Genomic DNA, 18,066 nt, shown 5'->3' on the forward strand with positions numbered 1-18,066 from the left:
TTCAGCAAAATATTTTGTTAGATTTTTATTTCTATATTTCAAATAGTAATCTATAAAGCACAATATTATTGTTTTGCTAATAATAGTTTAAAAAATTTCTAATTTTTAGTTTAAAGATATTGTTATCTTCTGATATTTTTTCCACTCGACTTATAAAAATTATTGTTGAAAAAAGATAAATGTTTTTCTTGTGTGTAATAAAACTATAAAAAATTTCTTTATGTAAACAAGAATTATGTCTATTTAAGATTATCATATTCTTTAAAGATTTTATATTCTTGTGTACGAGACAATAAATGATGATTTTGTTTTGTGCAGATATAACTATTGATTACAAGTATATTTTAAAAAAATGTACATATTATACAATACGTATGCCTAATTGTCGACAACAATAAAACGCATCGACTTAGTAGAAATCAGAAAAAATTTGGAAAAAAAATATACAATTTCTAAGATTATCGAATTTCATCTATCCGCTTTTTGAATTTTTGCGAGTTGATGTAGATAATAAGATGTGTATTGGTAGGTAACTCCCAGTTGTAACAAAAACTTTTGTTGAGTTTGAGCAAAACTTTCATTTAACAATTGAATTCCTCCTTTTCAAACTTTTTTGGTTGGTCTGGACGTTCTTGATTTGAAAGATCAAAATTTTTATTCCAAAATTTCTGTTTCATTTTTTCGCACATTTTATATGTCACTATGTCTTTATCCAGAGCGCAATAAATCATTTCCGTAGCTTCAGCAGCATTTTTACACTGCTATTTCGCAAAATTAAATCGCTTGCTTTACCAAAGTATGTTTTGAGTACTTACAATTAATGGTACACATTTATAAACTGCAAGAGAACAGGAAAATATTTCATTTTAAAACGGAGTTATAAGACATCGAATAAAATAACATTGTATTAATTCGCACACTTAACTATATATATAATAAAGAAATATTGAATATTAAATAATACGCTATTTATATAAGAAAACGAATATTGTAATCGTGAATTAAATGTTAAAGCAGAGGATGAAGCAAAACAATTTACTTTCAATCTACGCTGTAATTATATTTATTAAAATAATTCTAATAAGATATAAACGAATATGATAATGTACCAATAATACTGTAGAAGGAAGATATATGGCATATGATGCGTATGTACGTATTAATGTTTAAAATACAGCAGGCCTATTATAGTATGTATGATGTATCAGTCGAAGAAGTAATATATCGGAAATGTAACATTCCCGCGAGACTATTAGGTCAGTCGAATCAATCGTTGACTCCCCCAAGATATCAACTAACAAATACAATTAATTTAGAAATTTAACAGCTATTCGGATAATTTATAATACAGATAATTTGTAGTACAGATTTGTTTATATTACTCTGTTGAAACTCGATAGATATGGAAAAGATTTTAGCAGTATCATACTGATGTCGATGTCGATAATACTAATAACAATTCTTTCATTAAATCTTGATAACACATATCAGTTCTTTTTATCCTCGTCTCAGTTTTCTGTAAAAAAAAGTTTACATAGTTTCATGTCAAATATAATCGAATTAAACCAAATTCTACTATACAGAAAAAATTTTCTCTTAAAATTTACTCTCAAAAATGATAACATGGGATAATATAGACTTCAAAGATTACACTATATTTTTACAGAATTTTGCAGAAGATTACATTATATTTACTCAAATTTTGAAAAAAATTTTCTGAGAATTTCCGAATTTTCCAAAAATGTTATTCAAAATTCCAAATAAAATTAGAAAATATTTTATTGTAGCTTTGAAATAAATTTATTTTATTAAAGTTTTGAATATTGAATTTGAGAAAATATTAAAAAGAAATAAATTAAATATAATAATCCAGATCACTGTACATTGTAGATAATTATATGTCATATGTTTATATTATAAATTACAGAAATACAAAATTCGAAATATAAAACACACAATGCGAATTTATATAGAACAATGTCACAAATTTTTTAAATAAAAATTCACGAATTACAACAAGAACGTATATGGATATTGTTTATTTCTAATCGATTTTAATCAAATTTAGTACAATTTTATTTATATATTTCATTAAAATTTATTAATAGTAAAATTCTTCAAAGTCTATGATTGTTCTACAACTACCATAATTTTGACGGTAAATTCTACGAAAAAATTCTCTTTTAAGGAATATTCTTGTCTAAGTAGAATTTTTACTCACTTATTCAATTTAGGTTCTTTCAAGTTCACCGGTGCCTTTCTTCGTCTAGGACGACTTGAAGTGTAAGTGCTGCTTTCCGAGTCTCGATCTTCATCGGACGTGTCTTTCCTGCAAATCAAGGATATGAAAAAGTACGACTTACAAAAGAAAAATCTCATAGACTTGCAATAATTTATAATTCTACGTACGTTAGATTGTTAATAGAAGTATCATTGGATGATCTTCCCGATTTAACATGAGATTCATTGAGCTTCTCCAATACGACTTTCGCCATGCTCGGATCTCGACTTTTTTTTAGACTGCTTCTCGATTTCTTTGTATTAGATGAAGTCGAAGATTTTTCCGTGGAACTCGTTCGCACTTTTGTATTCAATTTTTTAACGCTTTTACTGGAATGCTTTGTCTTATGCGATGTCGCCGTTCTCTGGTGATCATTAATTACAATTAACGGCACTTTTATCGTGATGTGATTGTAGTCAGATTCGTTCAAGCTTCGATTCGACACAGACTCCACCGGAATTTTCGTAACGTTTGGTATCGCAGCGGTTAATTCGGTGTCATTTTCGTTTTTAACAGCGGAGTTGTTTATTACATTGGATTCCTCCAAAACGGGCAATCGAAACTCGTTAATGTTGAATTGCATATTTTGCACTGGTGAACGCAACATCAAGGTAAAGTCTTCTTCTGACTCTTCCGGCACTTCGGAGGGCCCTCGTCTCAGCGTCACGAATCTTGTGAATTTCATCGTACCATCTGCGTTACTATCATCGCTATCAGAACTCCTTTCACGCATTTCCTTGGACACATTCGCTGCCGGAAGTAGCTCGTTAATACTAGTATCTGCTTCGTGATAAGAAGAGTTAGAGTCGGAACCATCGACAATGGGCGCCGCGTCTCTCTCCGATGGTGGCGTATCTGTAGTGTTCGATATCTCTTCGTTGCTTTCCGTAACGCTGGAATCGTCGTCCATCATTATTTGTGATGTGTTGTTGTTAACATCGGAGTCATTAATGGACTCGAGTTCCTCTGGCTCATTATCCCGCGATGGCATGGTATTGTCGAACAACCAACTTGGACCTTCCAGAGGATCTTCTTCCTCCCAAGTTCGAGTATTATTTTGCGATAGTTTCGGGTTTTCCGTCGCACTCCGATTAAAATCTTTGTTAGAGACCTTACTTGTTATTTGTACATTACTTTTTTCTTTTTTTGACACGTCTGCTTGAGTTTTATTCTCTTCGTTGACAGACACCTGTGACTCTGACATCGCATTTATTCTGTCTGATAGATTATGAGCCGTACCATCATTACTCTCCTGATTTTCGATGTCAATGTTGGTGCCAATTATCTACGGAAAATAATACAATAAAAACAGTTAACATCATGATACATTTAAGAATTTTATTTTTGTAATTTTAGTAAAATTTACTATTTAAAGTATTTCCTATAATTTTAGTAAAATTTTTCAATGTTTATGTTATCTCACGATTATCGTAATTTTAAAGATACGTAATAAAAGATTCTCTGTGTATGCAGGGAAGAGCACAAGTCATATTAGACAAACTATTTTACTATTATATCACATGAATAAAACAATTCTTCTAATACTAATAAATTGCGATTATTGTAATAATTTAGAAATATTCTTAAATTCTATTGTAATATCACTTACGTCAACATGTCCCGTACTTGACTGAGTTTCATTGGACCATCTATTTCGCGATCGCGAAAAAGATACTGACAATCGTTTTGAATGGCGGCTTCTCCTTCTTCTTCTTAATCTTTGTTCGTCTGTTGCTGTAAGTGTATGTTAACAAATGTTAATAATTATATTAATTGATTGATACTTCTATTATGCTTAAGGATCAAATATACCATTAACTCGAGGTGATGAAATTGTTAATCTTTCTGGCAATCTGCACGTACGACCATTTTCCTAAAATAATTATGTTATTTAGAAATTTTATTTTTGTTTTTTTAAATTTATATAGCTCGATTGTACACAAGATATTCGGCAACAGATAGGAGAAAATTTAAGAATTCTAGATAATAGAATAAAAAATCAAGAATAACAAAATTGCGATAGAGGCTTTATTTTCTAATTATAAACGTTTAAATATTTATGTAAAAAGTGCTTATAACACGTGAATATTTAAACATTATAATTAAAAAACCAAACCTCTATCGAAGTTTTGTTATTCTCAATTTTATAATTCTAAATATTTAAATACTTATTTATGTAAAAAGTATCTAAAATACATCAATATTTAAACTTTCTTAATTAAAAAATGAAGCTTTAATTGCATTTTGTTATTCTTCATTTTCGTGCAATTTTATCAACTGGAATCATTCCTTAAATTTTCTTCTCTCTGTTATTGAACATCTGTATGTATATGCAAATAACTTTCATATGTATATGTACAAGAAATAATGATATAAAATAAATGCATACGTACATATCTCAAGGGTGTAGAGGGCAAAGAAATAATTGGTGATCTAGTCTCGTTCATTTCTGTACTTCTAGTAGGGGTAGTTGCTTCTTGTATGTCACTCAGTCTCGATATATTATTAATACTCTCCATATTAACTCGACTTAAATTAATTGTAGGTTTGGTAATAGTGTGGCCGCTCACCATAGGTTTTACTACACCTTTAGCTGGTGATTTTGTCGACAGTCTGTTGGATGATTCTTTTCCTGAAATATATTCCAATGTAAATACATATTCTAATAAATATAATTATTATATATAAGTATAGTATAATAATATGAGTACACAGTGAGAATTTTTTTTCTTAGAATTTATTCTCAAAAGAATTGTTGTAGAACATCGTAAAGCTTTAAAAAATTTTATTATACTTTGCTTAGTAAAATTTGACTAAAATTTAACTAAATTATTGTATAATATATAATAATAATATTGATCATAGCATAAGAGTTGTGTATCTACTTTGTGTCAATGATTGAAGTTCAAACCCAGAATAAATCAAAGTTTTAATTGATTACCATCTCTCGCGGAAATTCATGCTTGCAGCATTTGCAATGGCAAACAACCAAGAGTACTTCTATCAAGACAGTTGGAGTATGCATGAACATGCATCAAATAGAAATCACGAACTTCAGTTATGAACTTAAAGAGAGATTTTGATTTAAATATATAATATAAAATATAGAACTAATTACACAGAGAGCAGACATCAGCAGACACACGACTCTCTGCGCAATGATCGCACACTATCTATTGATACTCTGCTAATATTTGAAGTTAATATTTTCATTTTGTAACATCTATAAGATGTATACACACACAAATATACGTGTGTATAATGCTAAGGAGTTCCTTTCTCACTATACTTCTGAGAAAAAGCTAAAAAAAGCCTTAAATTGAGAAAAAGAAAGCAGTATCAATACATTCCTTACTTCCAGTTGAAGTAGATGACAGTCTTACAGCAGTATTGGAAGTAACAAGTTCTTGGCACATGGAAATAGTATTTGTCATGTATCCAGTCATTGTGACCAACATTTTCAGTATTTCTTTTGCATTACTCAGTACATTAGAAATTACAGTCTGCAACAGATAATAAATTTAAATTAAAAAACTAAAAACTATAAAAAATACTTGTGGATTAAAAATCAATATATACAGGGTGTCTACAAAATTTGTTACTATCGCCTATATTTCAGAAATAATTCAAAATTATGAAAAACTATGAAATATGTATTCAATTATTTCCCTACTTTTTTAAAAGGATTGGAAAGCTGGAATAAAAACCATCACGATTAGATTAAAAATTACAACAATAATAGACTATAAGCTCAGCAAGATTTTAAAATACTACAAATAATATATTATAAATATATATTATTATTAATATATTATTATTAATACATTATTAATTGACAGTATCAAGTTTTTATCGATATAGTTCACTTTTTTTAAACAGAATAAATAATATTTAATAAATTGAGTTTTAAGGTAAACCTGAAGCCTGTCCTATCATCTTCTTAAAAGGATGCTAAAGTTGTGAATTTTACTGACTGAACAACGACTTACACATATATGATTTACAATACATACGATTTATGAAATATCAGTACGTCATTACATACTACTGCATTAATATTGTACGCATATACAGGGTGATTATTAATGGTTGGAACAACTATTTACCATAAAAGATACTTACTGACTTTACTCCATATAAATTACATAGAATGCAGTCGGTAAGTCATCTCTTATGGTAGATAGCTGTTTTTACCATTAATCACCCTATATATAAATAAATTTTCGTAAAACCTTTTTGTATTGAATTATATGTCTAAATCTAATTATAAAAGCTCGATATTTGTGTAATCTACATGTTTGGATGAGTGTTTAAAACTTTCCAATTTCATAAGTACAAACTATAGATCTTTTATATCAAGCAAATATTGTTATCATTTGAGTTTTGGATGCCATATAACAAATGACAAAACAAATCCAAATTAAAAAAAACTTTTTATTCTCTACATAAAGAGCATACTGCAAACATGTATATACTTTAATTCTGAAATAAGATTTCTAAATCTGTAAGAGCAATACATATGAAAAGTTGTTACAAAATTATTGCGTTTAATTGGTAAAACAGGATAGATTTCAGGATCCCCTTAATGCTGAAGTTGTTTGTATTACCAACAAAAATACCATTTTATTAAAGAAGTTATGTATACTTCATATTGGTTTTAGAGAAATATAATTTCTTTTACAAAATTAAAATGCACATGCTAATGTATACAGTTCTAGTTTATTTTTTGTAAAAAAATAAGAAAACATTTTAAAATTACAGATTTTCTCATCAACTTTTACTTTAATATGGCAACCAAAACTGTCAATTCACTGATATATTTATTTCGTGGAAACATTATGCGGATTATTTACACAAAATAAAGGCAGAGCCAAGTGTAAAATAAATAAATGAATAATGTTGAAGCGGTAGAATTAAATCGGGAAGCCTAATTTAAGAGAATAGAATGTTTGACAAATTGTGTACATGTGTATGTGAAATCTCGATGTAGTAGTAGAAGTCCGTTGATGTTTCGTAAATCACACGTATGCATTGTAAATCGTACGTGTGTAAATCGAGTTTATCAGTAAAACTGGTAACTTCATCGCCTTGAGCAAGCGGCATTTATAGTATACCAAAGTTACTCTAAAAAATATATGTATAATGTTTTATAAGTTTGTTTAATTTATAAATTATACGTGACCATTGATTTTGATAAAAATAAGTGTCTATGATTTTAATTCAATTAAAATTTATCACACTGATTATATTGGTATTACATAAATGTGCCAAATTAAGCAAACTTGTGTGTATATATGTGGATGTGCATGTGTGTGGATGGTGGTGTGTGCACGTGCATATGTATAAATTATAGCAGTTACATACATAATTATCAAAGACTTAGTTTACATTATGCAACCTCACTTAAACCTTATGAGTTTTCTACAATAAGTTATTAGTTGGTGTCATAAGTTGTAAGCCATAAGAATTGATCAATCACAGTCAAATATTCTCTTCGCATTCAACTGTGATTGGTCAATTCTTACTGCTTACAACTTGACACCGACTAATAGTTTATTGTAAAAAGCTCATTATGGCTGAAGGCTTAAGTCTATTGTAGATGATGCATAATGAAGGTATAGCCTTAGTCCTCATATAATCCTATCTACTGGAATTTACTGGTATTCTTTACATCAATTTTTTAGTCTATTTGAAAATTGTATTGTAATGGTATTGTATTGAAAAAATTTATTATATTGAAATTATATTATACAAGATAGGTCAGGTTGCAAGTTATCTGATCCAAATAAGTTTACAACTGTTTACATCATCATGGTTTATTGTGTTTAGATCAAATATAGTATATAAGTTGGTATAAATTAAGTCAATGATTTTAGTAAACTTAATAAACTTTTGTCATTTTTATTTAACTAAAATTTATCATACTGACCATTTAAATTGATAATTATATATAATTGGCAAGTTAATTAAACATTAAATGTAAGTGAAAACATTTATGAAACAAATAAAATTAAAGAATTGACACAAAAAATTGAAAAATTTGTTTTGTGAAGTAAACTTGTCTTGTAATTTGTTAATATGAACAATACTTACATTTCGTGTGTTGCATACTAGATTTAACTGTTGAATCTCTCCAATTAGTTCTACATTTTGTGTGAATAATGCCTGACTGTTTTGTTTTTCTTTTGAGAGCGCCTTGGCTAAGTAATTGTTGTTGTGTTTCAATTTCTCATACACTAGGAAATAACAATTTTGTTAGTAAAACAATTGTGTGCCAAAGAGAATACAAGATGGAACAGTTGATAAAAAAATCTAATTTTCTCACATGGTCTATAGGATCGCTCCTTGTAGTGTTTTCCCAAACACTGCGCCCTTTTAGTCAATACGCTGACCCTCTTGACTTTTCGAATTGGCATTTTTGCCATGTTGTATTATTTAATATCTTGATTCAACGATCTACATACAGACAATGTGTAAAGAATGAAGTCAGTCACACAGAGATTTCCTTTAATCTGAAAATTTAATCATAAAAATTCTATTACCTATTTTTTCCAACGATTACATCGTGACAAAAAATACTCTTCTAGTACTGTACTTTAACCCGCATCTATTATTAATAATAAGGGTAGACAGGGTAGACATAAGGGTGTTCCCTTTTCCTTTCGTCCAAGGAAAAATGTGCTATTGTAATGTGTAAGTTCAATTTCTCTTGTGTACACAAATCGCACAAATCTTGAAGATTTTCTTCTTTCACATTTCACCAACCAAATACCTGTGGCACCTCTCTATTAACCTCTATCTATGCTCTTATTCGCGACAGACGTTATAACAAAACAATATCAAACTATCAAAGAGTGCAAAAAGATATATTTAGGGCCAATGGCACAAGAAAAGAACTAGATTCTGGACCGTACCACACTATACACAGAAAAGTGTAAAAGATACGAGCAAATTCCATCAATCACGGTCGAGTATTCCCGAGAAGGTCAGTATTCATAGGTTGGGTTAGGTTTTAAAACGTTCATTCCACCGCGCCGTCCGTGGGGAAAATTTTACTCGGAATATATAAGCTGCATTTTAACATTACTGTCAATACTTGAAAATCTATAGTATACGTAACGTGAACTATAGATTTTCAGTACTGGCAGTGGGTGCTTTCCAGCTATGACACAAGTCGACACTAGGCTTCTTCGTGTTGCTGCCCTTTTTGAATTAATTTCTTTGTCGTCTCTGTCTTTCTTACGATCGAATATATATTTATCTCATCTCGAGTGCAAAAATTTTTGGAGATTTCAAGCAACTCGAACAGACCTATTGTGTAACACTGTCCACTAGTGTAAGAGAGAAAATTTTAGTTGCTTACTCACGGACTTAGGCCCAGTTTCACAACTTTGGGTTTAACCCGAGTTTAGTTGAACTACCGTCAAGTTTAACGCCACGGTTAAACTTCTATCGCGTTTCACAACCAGATTTTAACTCTAGGTTACGTAAACCTATAATCTATGCGAAGAAACTTCAACAGACTTATCTTTCTTCTAGAACAAGTAGTGTGATTGGTTGTTACCGAAAAGTAGGGAATGAGATATTACAGGTTCTATACACCAAGGCAAAAAATAATGAACAAATTTAAAAGTTTTAAAGTTTTCTTCTTACATGTTTTCAAATCAGTTTGAACTAAACAATTAAATTCAATTGTTACTGTAAAAATTTACACTTTATTAAGTACATTAAACATTGGAACACTAATTAGAAAAAAATTTCTCATAAAATAAAGAACAACAGATTAGAATAAAAGACAAAATTGAGTTTTGAAAAAAATAAATAAATCTAAAAGACAGCCACTCGAAATAAAAAAAAACTGTTCTTTGGAAAAACACATATATGGTCATCGTAATCATAGTATGTAATCTATAAGTACTAATTTAATAATATTACAAAACTATTTTTACTGTTCTGTTTTATGAGAAATTTTTTCTTTGATTTCTCTTAAGACTGCAGTAACAGATTCCTTGGTTAAGCGAAATCGAGCATAAAAATCAATGTCATCAAATTCTTCAAAATATGACGGTCGTCTTCTAATTATTCTCGGGCGTCGATTTATTATTTGCACAAAATCTTCATCGTCAGATGACGATAACATATATTCCAGAGCCATATCTTGCAACATAACCTTTTTACAATTTCGTGGAGATATCAGCCATGAAGTACAATACTCGAAAGATTATTGAAAGCAGTGGCGCTGCAGTATTAAACCTCGGTTATCTACTTTAAACGCCCGAATTTCGCCGTTCAACTTTAACCGCAGTTTAACAACGTTAACCGAGGTTTAAGACAGTTGTGGAACACAATATTTACCGTAAACCAAGTTTAAAGGTTTAAACTCCGGTTAAACTAAGTTGTGAAACTGGCCCTCATTCCACCGCGCCGTCCGTGGGGAAAATTTTACTCGGAATATATAAGCTGCATTTTAACATTACTGTCAATACTTGAAAATCTATAGTATACGTAACGTGAACTATAGATTTTCAGTACTGGCAGTGGGTGCTTTCCAGCTATGACACAAGTCGACACTAGGCTTCTTCGTGTTGCTGCCCTTTTTGAATTAATTTCTTTGTCGTCTCTGTCTTTCTTACGATCGAATATATATTTATCTCATCTCGAGTGCAAAAATTTTTGGAGATTTCAAGCAACTCGAACAGACCTATTGTGTAACACTGTCCACTAGTGTAAGAGAGAAAATTTTAGTTGCTTACTCACGGACTTAGGCCCAGTTTCACAACTTTGGGTTTAACCCGAGTTTAGTTGAACTACCGTCAAGTTTAACGCCACGGTTAAACTTCTATCGCGTTTCACAACCAGATTTTAACTCTAGGTTACGTAAACCTATAATCTATGCGAAGAAACTTCAACAGACTTATCTTTCTTCTAGAACAAGTAGTGTGATTGGTTGTTACCGAAAAGTAGGGAATGAGATATTACAGGTTCTATACACCAAGGCAAAAAATAATGAACAAATTTAAAAGTTTTAAAGTTTTCTTCTTACATGTTTTCAAATCAGTTTGAACTAAACAATTAAATTCAATTGTTACTGTAAAAATTTACACTTTATTAAGTACATTAAACATTGGAACACTAATTAGAAAAAAATTTCTCATAAAATAAAGAACAACAGATTAGAATAAAAGACAAAATTGAGTTTTGAAAAAAATAAATAAATCTAAAAGACAGCCACTCGAAATAAAAAAAAACTGTTCTTTGGAAAAACACATATATGGTCATCGTAATCATAGTATGTAATCTATAAGTACTAATTTAATAATATTACAAAACTATTTTTACTGTTCTGTTTTATGAGAAATTTTTTCTTTGATTTCTCTTAAGACTGCAGTAACAGATTCCTTGGTTAAGCGAAATCGAGCATAAAAATCAATGTCATCAAATTCTTCAAAATATGACGGTCGTCTTCTAATTATTCTCGGGCGTCGATTTATTATTTGCACAAAATCTTCATCGTCAGATGACGATAACATATATTCCAGAGCCATATCTTGCAACATAACCTTTTTACAATTTCGTGGAGATATCAGCCATGAAGTACAATACTCGAAAGATTATTGAAAGCAGTGGCGCTGCAGTATTAAACCTCGGTTATCTACTTTAAACGCCCGAATTTCGCCGTTCAACTTTAACCGCAGTTTAACAACGTTAACCGAGGTTTAAGACAGTTGTGGAACACAATATTTACCGTAAACCAAGTTTAAAGGTTTAAACTCCGGTTAAACTAAGTTGTGAAACTGGCCCTCATTCCACCGCGCCGTCCGTGGGGAAAATTTTACTCGGAATATATAAGCTGCATTTTAACATTACTGTCAATACTTGAAAATCTATAGTATACGTAACGTGAACTATAGATTTTCAGTACTGGCAGTGGGTGCTTTCCAGCTATGACACAAGTCGACACTAGGCTTCTTCGTGTTGCTGCCCTTTTTGAATTAATTTCTTTGTCGTCTCTGTCTTTCTTACGATCGAATATATATTTATCTCATCTCGAGTGCAAAAATTTTTGGAGATTTCAAGCAACTCGAACAGACCTATTGTGTAACACTGTCCACTAGTGTAAGAGAGAAAATTTTAGTTGCTTACTCACGGACTTAGGCCCAGTTTCACAACTTTGGGTTTAACCCGAGTTTAGTTGAACTACCGTCAAGTTTAACGCCACGGTTAAACTTCTATCGCGTTTCACAACCAGATTTTAACTCTAGGTTACGTAAACCTATAATCTATGCGAAGAAACTTCAACAGACTTATCTTTCTTCTAGAACAAGTAGTGTGATTGGTTGTTACCGAAAAGTAGGGAATGAGATATTACAGGTTCTATACACCAAGGCAAAAAATAATGAACAAATTTAAAAGTTTTAAAGTTTTCTTCTTACATGTTTTCAAATCAGTTTGAACTAAACAATTAAATTCAATTGTTACTGTAAAAATTTACACTTTATTAAGTACATTAAACATTGGAACACTAATTAGAAAAAAATTTCTCATAAAATAAAGAACAACAGATTAGAATAAAAGACAAAATTGAGTTTTGAAAAAAATAAATAAATCTAAAAGACAGCCACTCGAAATAAAAAAAAACTGTTCTTTGGAAAAACACATATATGGTCATCGTAATCATAGTATGTAATCTATAAGTACTAATTTAATAATATTACAAAACTATTTTTACTGTTCTGTTTTATGAGAAATTTTTTCTTTGATTTCTCTTAAGACTGCAGTAACAGATTCCTTGGTTAAGCGAAATCGAGCATAAAAATCAATGTCATCAAATTCTTCAAAATATGACGGTCGTCTTCTAATTATTCTCGGGCGTCGATTTATTATTTGCACAAAATCTTCATCGTCAGATGACGATAACATATATTCCAGAGCCATATCTTGCAACATAACCTTTTTACAATTTCGTGGAGATATCAGCCATGAAGTACAATACTCGAAAGATTATTGAAAGCAGTGGCGCTGCAGTATTAAACCTCGGTTATCTACTTTAAACGCCCGAATTTCGCCGTTCAACTTTAACCGCAGTTTAACAACGTTAACCGAGGTTTAAGACAGTTGTGGAACACAATATTTACCGTAAACCAAGTTTAAAGGTTTAAACTCCGGTTAAACTAAGTTGTGAAACTGGCCCTTACTCATCGGATAGCGCACGGTGCGATAGCCCACCAACCAATCATCTTGACTTGACTTATCTAACCCAACCAACGGAAAAACTCTAGGCATCGGCCACTGTGAGTGGTGGTGGGCTATTGGTATAATTAAATTGATTTCAAGCGGTTCATTTATCCGTTTGTTTTCTGTTCCTGAACTCTCTAAATAAGTGTACACTTAAAATGAAATAGATAGATGTTTCAAAGTTAGCGAAAGCAAGAAGGAACGTTCCAGTGCAGTCTAGTGCAGGAATAGAAAACAAGCCTAATAATTAACGCGTTTCGATTTTCACGATGAAAACTTTTCAATAAAAAAGACACTTGCATATGCCCTAATAGCACAAAATATCTTATGAATATTCTAGATATCGTACGAATATTCGTACAATATCGTGATATCCCGTGTATATTGGTAATCCCCATAAATTTTTGTTACAATCCATCATAAACCATTTTGTAATTCCCTTTTTTTTATTATTTCTATGTATTGCGCAACCTTAGTATTTATACAGTTAATTACTGACTCGTTATAAAAATTGTAAGGAAGAAGTTTATTAAGAGAGGACAATAGACAAATGTTACAACCCAATAAGTAGAAATGAATTTAAATGGAATGAAAATATGTAATCCATTTTAATTCATTTGAATACATTTTGGATTAAAGAATAACAATTACATCTTTTCAACCCTATGTCATACATTAAAATGGATTGCAGGATTCACGGAAACGTTTTTTGGATTGAAATGAATTAAAAAAATCAAGAGTTTGGATTCGGCAATGACCATATGAATCCATTTCTGTTTCCTGGGAAATCAATTTGACCAAATATGTTTAACATTTCAACATATAAAATAGTATTATCTATATTATAAAATATATATAGATATTTAAATTTCAATATATATACACACACACACACACACACACACACAAGTATTTGATGTTTATAATTTACAATAATATAATATAAAAAGTTTTTAACATTCTTCTATAAGAATAAAGTATGTTTGACATTATAATATAAAATATTTAAAAAATACTGTCCTTATTTTTTGTTACATTCTTTGCTCTTTAATTACAAAAAGAAAAAGTGATAACATATTTTCAAATATTAAAAAATACATATCTTGTCACATATTTTTAGAAAATAAGAATCTCGAAATATTTACACAATTATGATTTAGAACTGTTCTTTAAAATTTTGTGAAATTGCATTGAATTTAATATCTTCTTCATATAATTATAAGCGAATAATGTATCTCAATTTTTTAGAATAGGTTTTGCAGAGATGTAAATATTATTATTTACATAATGTAAATATTATTAGTATTTGATTAAATGCAAACAAACTTATTAATACAAGAAAAAAATATGGTTATGCGAGTGGTCTTTTATAAGCCTGTAACTTATTGTGATTGTACATGGAATGAATTTTGTCATACATAAACTTAAAGAAGTATAAAAGATTGTCATACTGTCCATTGTACTTCTGCATCATCTCTTCACTATTGATTACATCTTTGTCTAAATAATTTGTTACCGATGAATCAAACTTATCATAATCTTCATCCACTCCAAGGGCACATGTGTGTAATTCCACTAAAAACTGATGAATTGCTTCAATTGTTGCTAAATACCATCTCGGACTTTTCTTTTGATGACGCCAAAATTGAGAAATCCTTGACTTTAATATGACACAAGGTAGTTCTGTTTCAATTATATAAAAGTGTAAGTTCTTGTAATACACAAAAGATTTGCATGTAATATACTGACAAAAAAAATTTTCATTATCATAATTTCCATATTTTAAATTTATAAAAAATTTTTTAAAAATATCTGAAACTTCTTCAAATTTTATAAATTTTCTTCGGAAATTATAAAATAAGAAATTTTAAAAATCTTATAATGTTTCAGACAACATATAAATAAAGAATTCTAGAACATAAATTTTCTTAACATTTCTGAAGTGTTCCAAGTTTTATAAAAAATTTAAGAAATTTTCTAAAATTAAAAAATTATACAGAAAATGTGAAATATTCTGTTTTACTTTATTTAAAATTCTGAAAAATTATGTGAAGAATCTAAGAAAAACTTTTTTCACCAGGATGATCATAAAAATTAAAGATTACTTTTACATACCTCTCAATCTTTGGTCTTTGTATATTGATTTTGTTTGTTGCCATGTGCTATCAATGAAAATGGCTCTTTTTATAGGAAACACAGTCTCAGGTGTTTTCACTGAGGCATTGCATTTTTTCTCTTCTCTTGTAAAAAGATCCTCAACACTTAAATTCTTCATGCTATCTTTGCAAGGAAAAACCAATACAGTCTGAAAAATGATGTTCATCAAAAGTTAATGACAGTTTACAACAAGTGTAGGGAGCCTTTAGCTTTTTGTTCTAAGCTCCTGTAATGTTAGTTTGTTTCAAGCTCTAAATTTTAGTTACAATCTAGCTAGCTCGTTTAAGAATGTTTTGGCTCCATAATATCAGCTAAAAGCAAATAAAATTAAATGACTTTTAAACCAATAAGAGAATTATGCTCAAATTTTACACAGATGCTCATATAAAATAATAGAACAATCTATGAAATTAAAAAATTTTTTGTAACACTTTGAGATACGACATGTACATCCTTACAGCTTAGAGTCTACAAGATTATTAAAGCAATGTTGCTGCCAGAAAAAAAGTCACAGTTTAAAATATAACACCTAGAGCAAAAGACTAAAGGCTTACTATACCTATTGTAAGCTAGGTCTTAAGAATCAATCCTTAGGAATCATAGGGCTTGAAAGTGAATCGTTACTTCTTACATCTTCTTTATTTAATGTCTCTGGAAAATCCGGATACGTATAGATTTTTACATCAGTTGGCGCAAGTATTGCAGCATGGACAGCTGTGCTTTTGCCATCTATCTCGCGAGAATGCTTAATAATGTCGATTTTAATTGGTAGCTGAAAACAAATATAGAATAATTGTAATATAGGACAATTGTAAAATAGGAAGTAATACACAGGTAGATCTTATATTACAGATATGTCCCAGACAGCACAAAATATTCTATGAATATAAAAAAAAAAATTTTGGGATATTATAATGTTCTATGAATATACATAAAATATATTCTATTAAAAAAATATTTGAATTATGGATAAGTCATTTCAAATTGATTAGTGCCAATAATGTGTGTTCAACAGAAAAAAATAACAAACTTGCAACTGATGTAAAATTTGTTGATATGACCAGCTCTTGTTCTTGCTTCTTCACTGAATTTAAATATATAAGTAATTACATTAAAGAATTTTAGAATAGTTACAGAACTACTTTTTCTGCTAAAGCTAAACAAAGCCATTAGTTTAACTTTATATATGAATACATATATTACAAAAAATATATATTACAAAGAGATATTTATATTTTTTATAGAATATTTGCAGAATGTTCTATATAAAAATGCATAGAATATTTTTTGGAATGTTGTATAAAATATTCTGTGCATATTCATAGAATGTTTATAGTTATGCCATTCAAATATGCTATGAATATACTATTAATATTTAACAATGTTTTTCATACATTCTATAAAATTAAATATGCTTAATAAATATTCATAAAACATTCATACAATATTTGTGTGCTATCTGAAATTTAATTACACAAAAGTTCAGTCATATATATCCATTATCCATAGCAATCATGATACCTTCACTTGTGGATAATATAAGCGTGGGATGACAGGATGATAACAGGAGTAGCAGAAGAATTTCCGTGACTTGTGACACAAATTGCATGTACTTCTAAATTGGACCAGCTCTAATGTGCTGGTATCTTTAATTTTTAATCCATCAAAAGGCGCTCTATCGATCATTCTCTGTTTCTCCTCCAACTCCGACAATTCGTCGGTAGGAATTTCGACGGTGTGCTCCGTCATATTTTCGTCAGTAATCGAAATTCGAAATATCGGTATTTGTTTATAATGATAAATCTAACAACACAACACATACACACCTGGTAACGTCACAAAACTGAATAGATATATCTAGCAATAGTGATTCCTGTCTTCATGTGTTGTAGCCTTTATTTAGAGTAACATGAATGACAAAGTTCACTATAAATTCTCCTACGGAGAATATGCACCAGAAGGTTTACATATTCAAAAATTACCCTTTTCTTTTACAAACGCAATAAAAATTCGATGCATTTATTACGGAAAGTGAGATCTTGCTTTTCATGTTCTCTTATTTATGCCTCGTTCACATCTATGATTTGAAGAGAGAAAAAAAAGAGACACCTGTCGATGCTTTTAGGCGGCGTTCAGGAATACACACCGAGTGCCTTGGAGTGTCGTTTTATCTTTGTTGTTTACTGAATGCTAAACAAGGATAAAATGATACTCAGAAGCACTCGGTGTGTATTCCCGAACGCAGCCTTAGAACTTTCGATGCCATATGCTGGAATCATCCAATCAGAACTTAAAATAGAACATGTGGCGTCATTAATCCGACTCGGGTTAGGTTATAAAACCACTCGAAAGTGCTGTTAGCTACGAATAACGTATGCATCCTGTAAAAGCTC

General features: G+C 30.0%; 2 protein-coding genes across 3 annotated transcripts; both read right to left on the bottom strand.

The window, feature by feature from the left end:
- Positions 1-321: 321 nt before the first annotated feature.
- Positions 322-9,456, bottom strand: LOC105200132 (shugoshin 2). 2 transcript variants are annotated; one of them, XM_011167542.3, is made up of 10 exons: positions 8,877-9,456; positions 8,607-8,793; positions 8,375-8,517; positions 5,637-5,784; positions 4,675-4,913; positions 4,094-4,154; positions 3,891-4,015; positions 2,410-3,566; positions 2,222-2,329; positions 322-1,516 (listed from the first exon to the last, which is right to left on the bottom strand). In XM_011167542.3, the coding sequence occupies exons 2-10, from the start codon at positions 8,704-8,706 to the stop codon at positions 1,498-1,500; spliced, it is 2,100 nt and encodes a 699-aa protein (XP_011165844.1). In that variant the 5' UTR covers positions 8,707-8,793; positions 8,877-9,456; the 3' UTR covers positions 322-1,497. The 2 variants fall into 2 exon arrangements, with proteins under 2 accessions (XP_011165844.1, XP_011165843.1); XM_011167541.3 differs by having other exon boundaries at positions 8,607-8,737; positions 8,824-9,456.
- A 4,567-nt stretch (positions 9,457-14,023) lies between these two features.
- Positions 14,024-17,832, bottom strand: LOC105200131 (tRNA-uridine aminocarboxypropyltransferase 1). Its single transcript, XM_011167540.3, has 5 exons — positions 17,656-17,832; positions 17,195-17,476; positions 16,305-16,445; positions 15,632-15,821; positions 14,024-15,199 (listed from the first exon to the last, which is right to left on the bottom strand). The coding sequence occupies exons 2-5, from the start codon at positions 17,420-17,422 to the stop codon at positions 14,868-14,870; spliced, it is 891 nt and encodes a 296-aa protein (XP_011165842.1). The 5' UTR covers positions 17,423-17,476; positions 17,656-17,832; the 3' UTR covers positions 14,024-14,867.
- Positions 17,833-18,066: the final 234 nt, after the last annotated feature.

The sequence above is a fragment of the Solenopsis invicta genome, chromosome 4 (genome assembly GCF_016802725.1).
Source record: "Solenopsis invicta isolate M01_SB chromosome 4, UNIL_Sinv_3.0, whole genome shotgun sequence".
NCBI lineage: Eukaryota > Metazoa > Arthropoda > Insecta > Hymenoptera > Formicidae > Solenopsis > Solenopsis invicta.

What these genes read in the sequence shown, in the direction of transcription:
- LOC105200131 (XM_011167540.3), bottom strand. Translation starts at nt 17,422, where the DNA reads ATGACGGAGCACACCGTCGAAATTCCTACCGACGAATTGTCGGAGTTG. An exon ending in TATATTATCCACAAGTGAAG is followed by an intron (nt 16,446 to 17,194) that starts GTATCATGATTG and finishes ATTTGTTTTCAG; the next exon opens with CTACCAATTAAAATCGACAT. An exon ending in AGACATTAAATAAAGAAGAT is followed by an intron (nt 15,822 to 16,304) that starts GTAAGAAGTAAC and finishes ATCATTTTTCAG; the next exon opens with ACTGTATTGGTTTTTCCTTG.
- LOC105200132 (XM_011167542.3), bottom strand. Translation starts at nt 8,706, where the DNA reads ATGGCAAAAATGCCAATTCGAAAAGTCAAGAGGGTCAGCGTATTGACT. An exon ending in GGAGCGATCCTATAGACCAT is followed by an intron (nt 8,518 to 8,606) that starts GTGAGAAAATTA and finishes GTTATTTCCTAG; the next exon opens with TGTATGAGAAATTGAAACAC. An exon ending in CCTCTACACCCTTGAGATAT is followed by an intron (nt 4,155 to 4,674) that starts GTACGTATGCAT and finishes TAATTATTTTAG; the next exon opens with GAAAATGGTCGTACGTGCAG.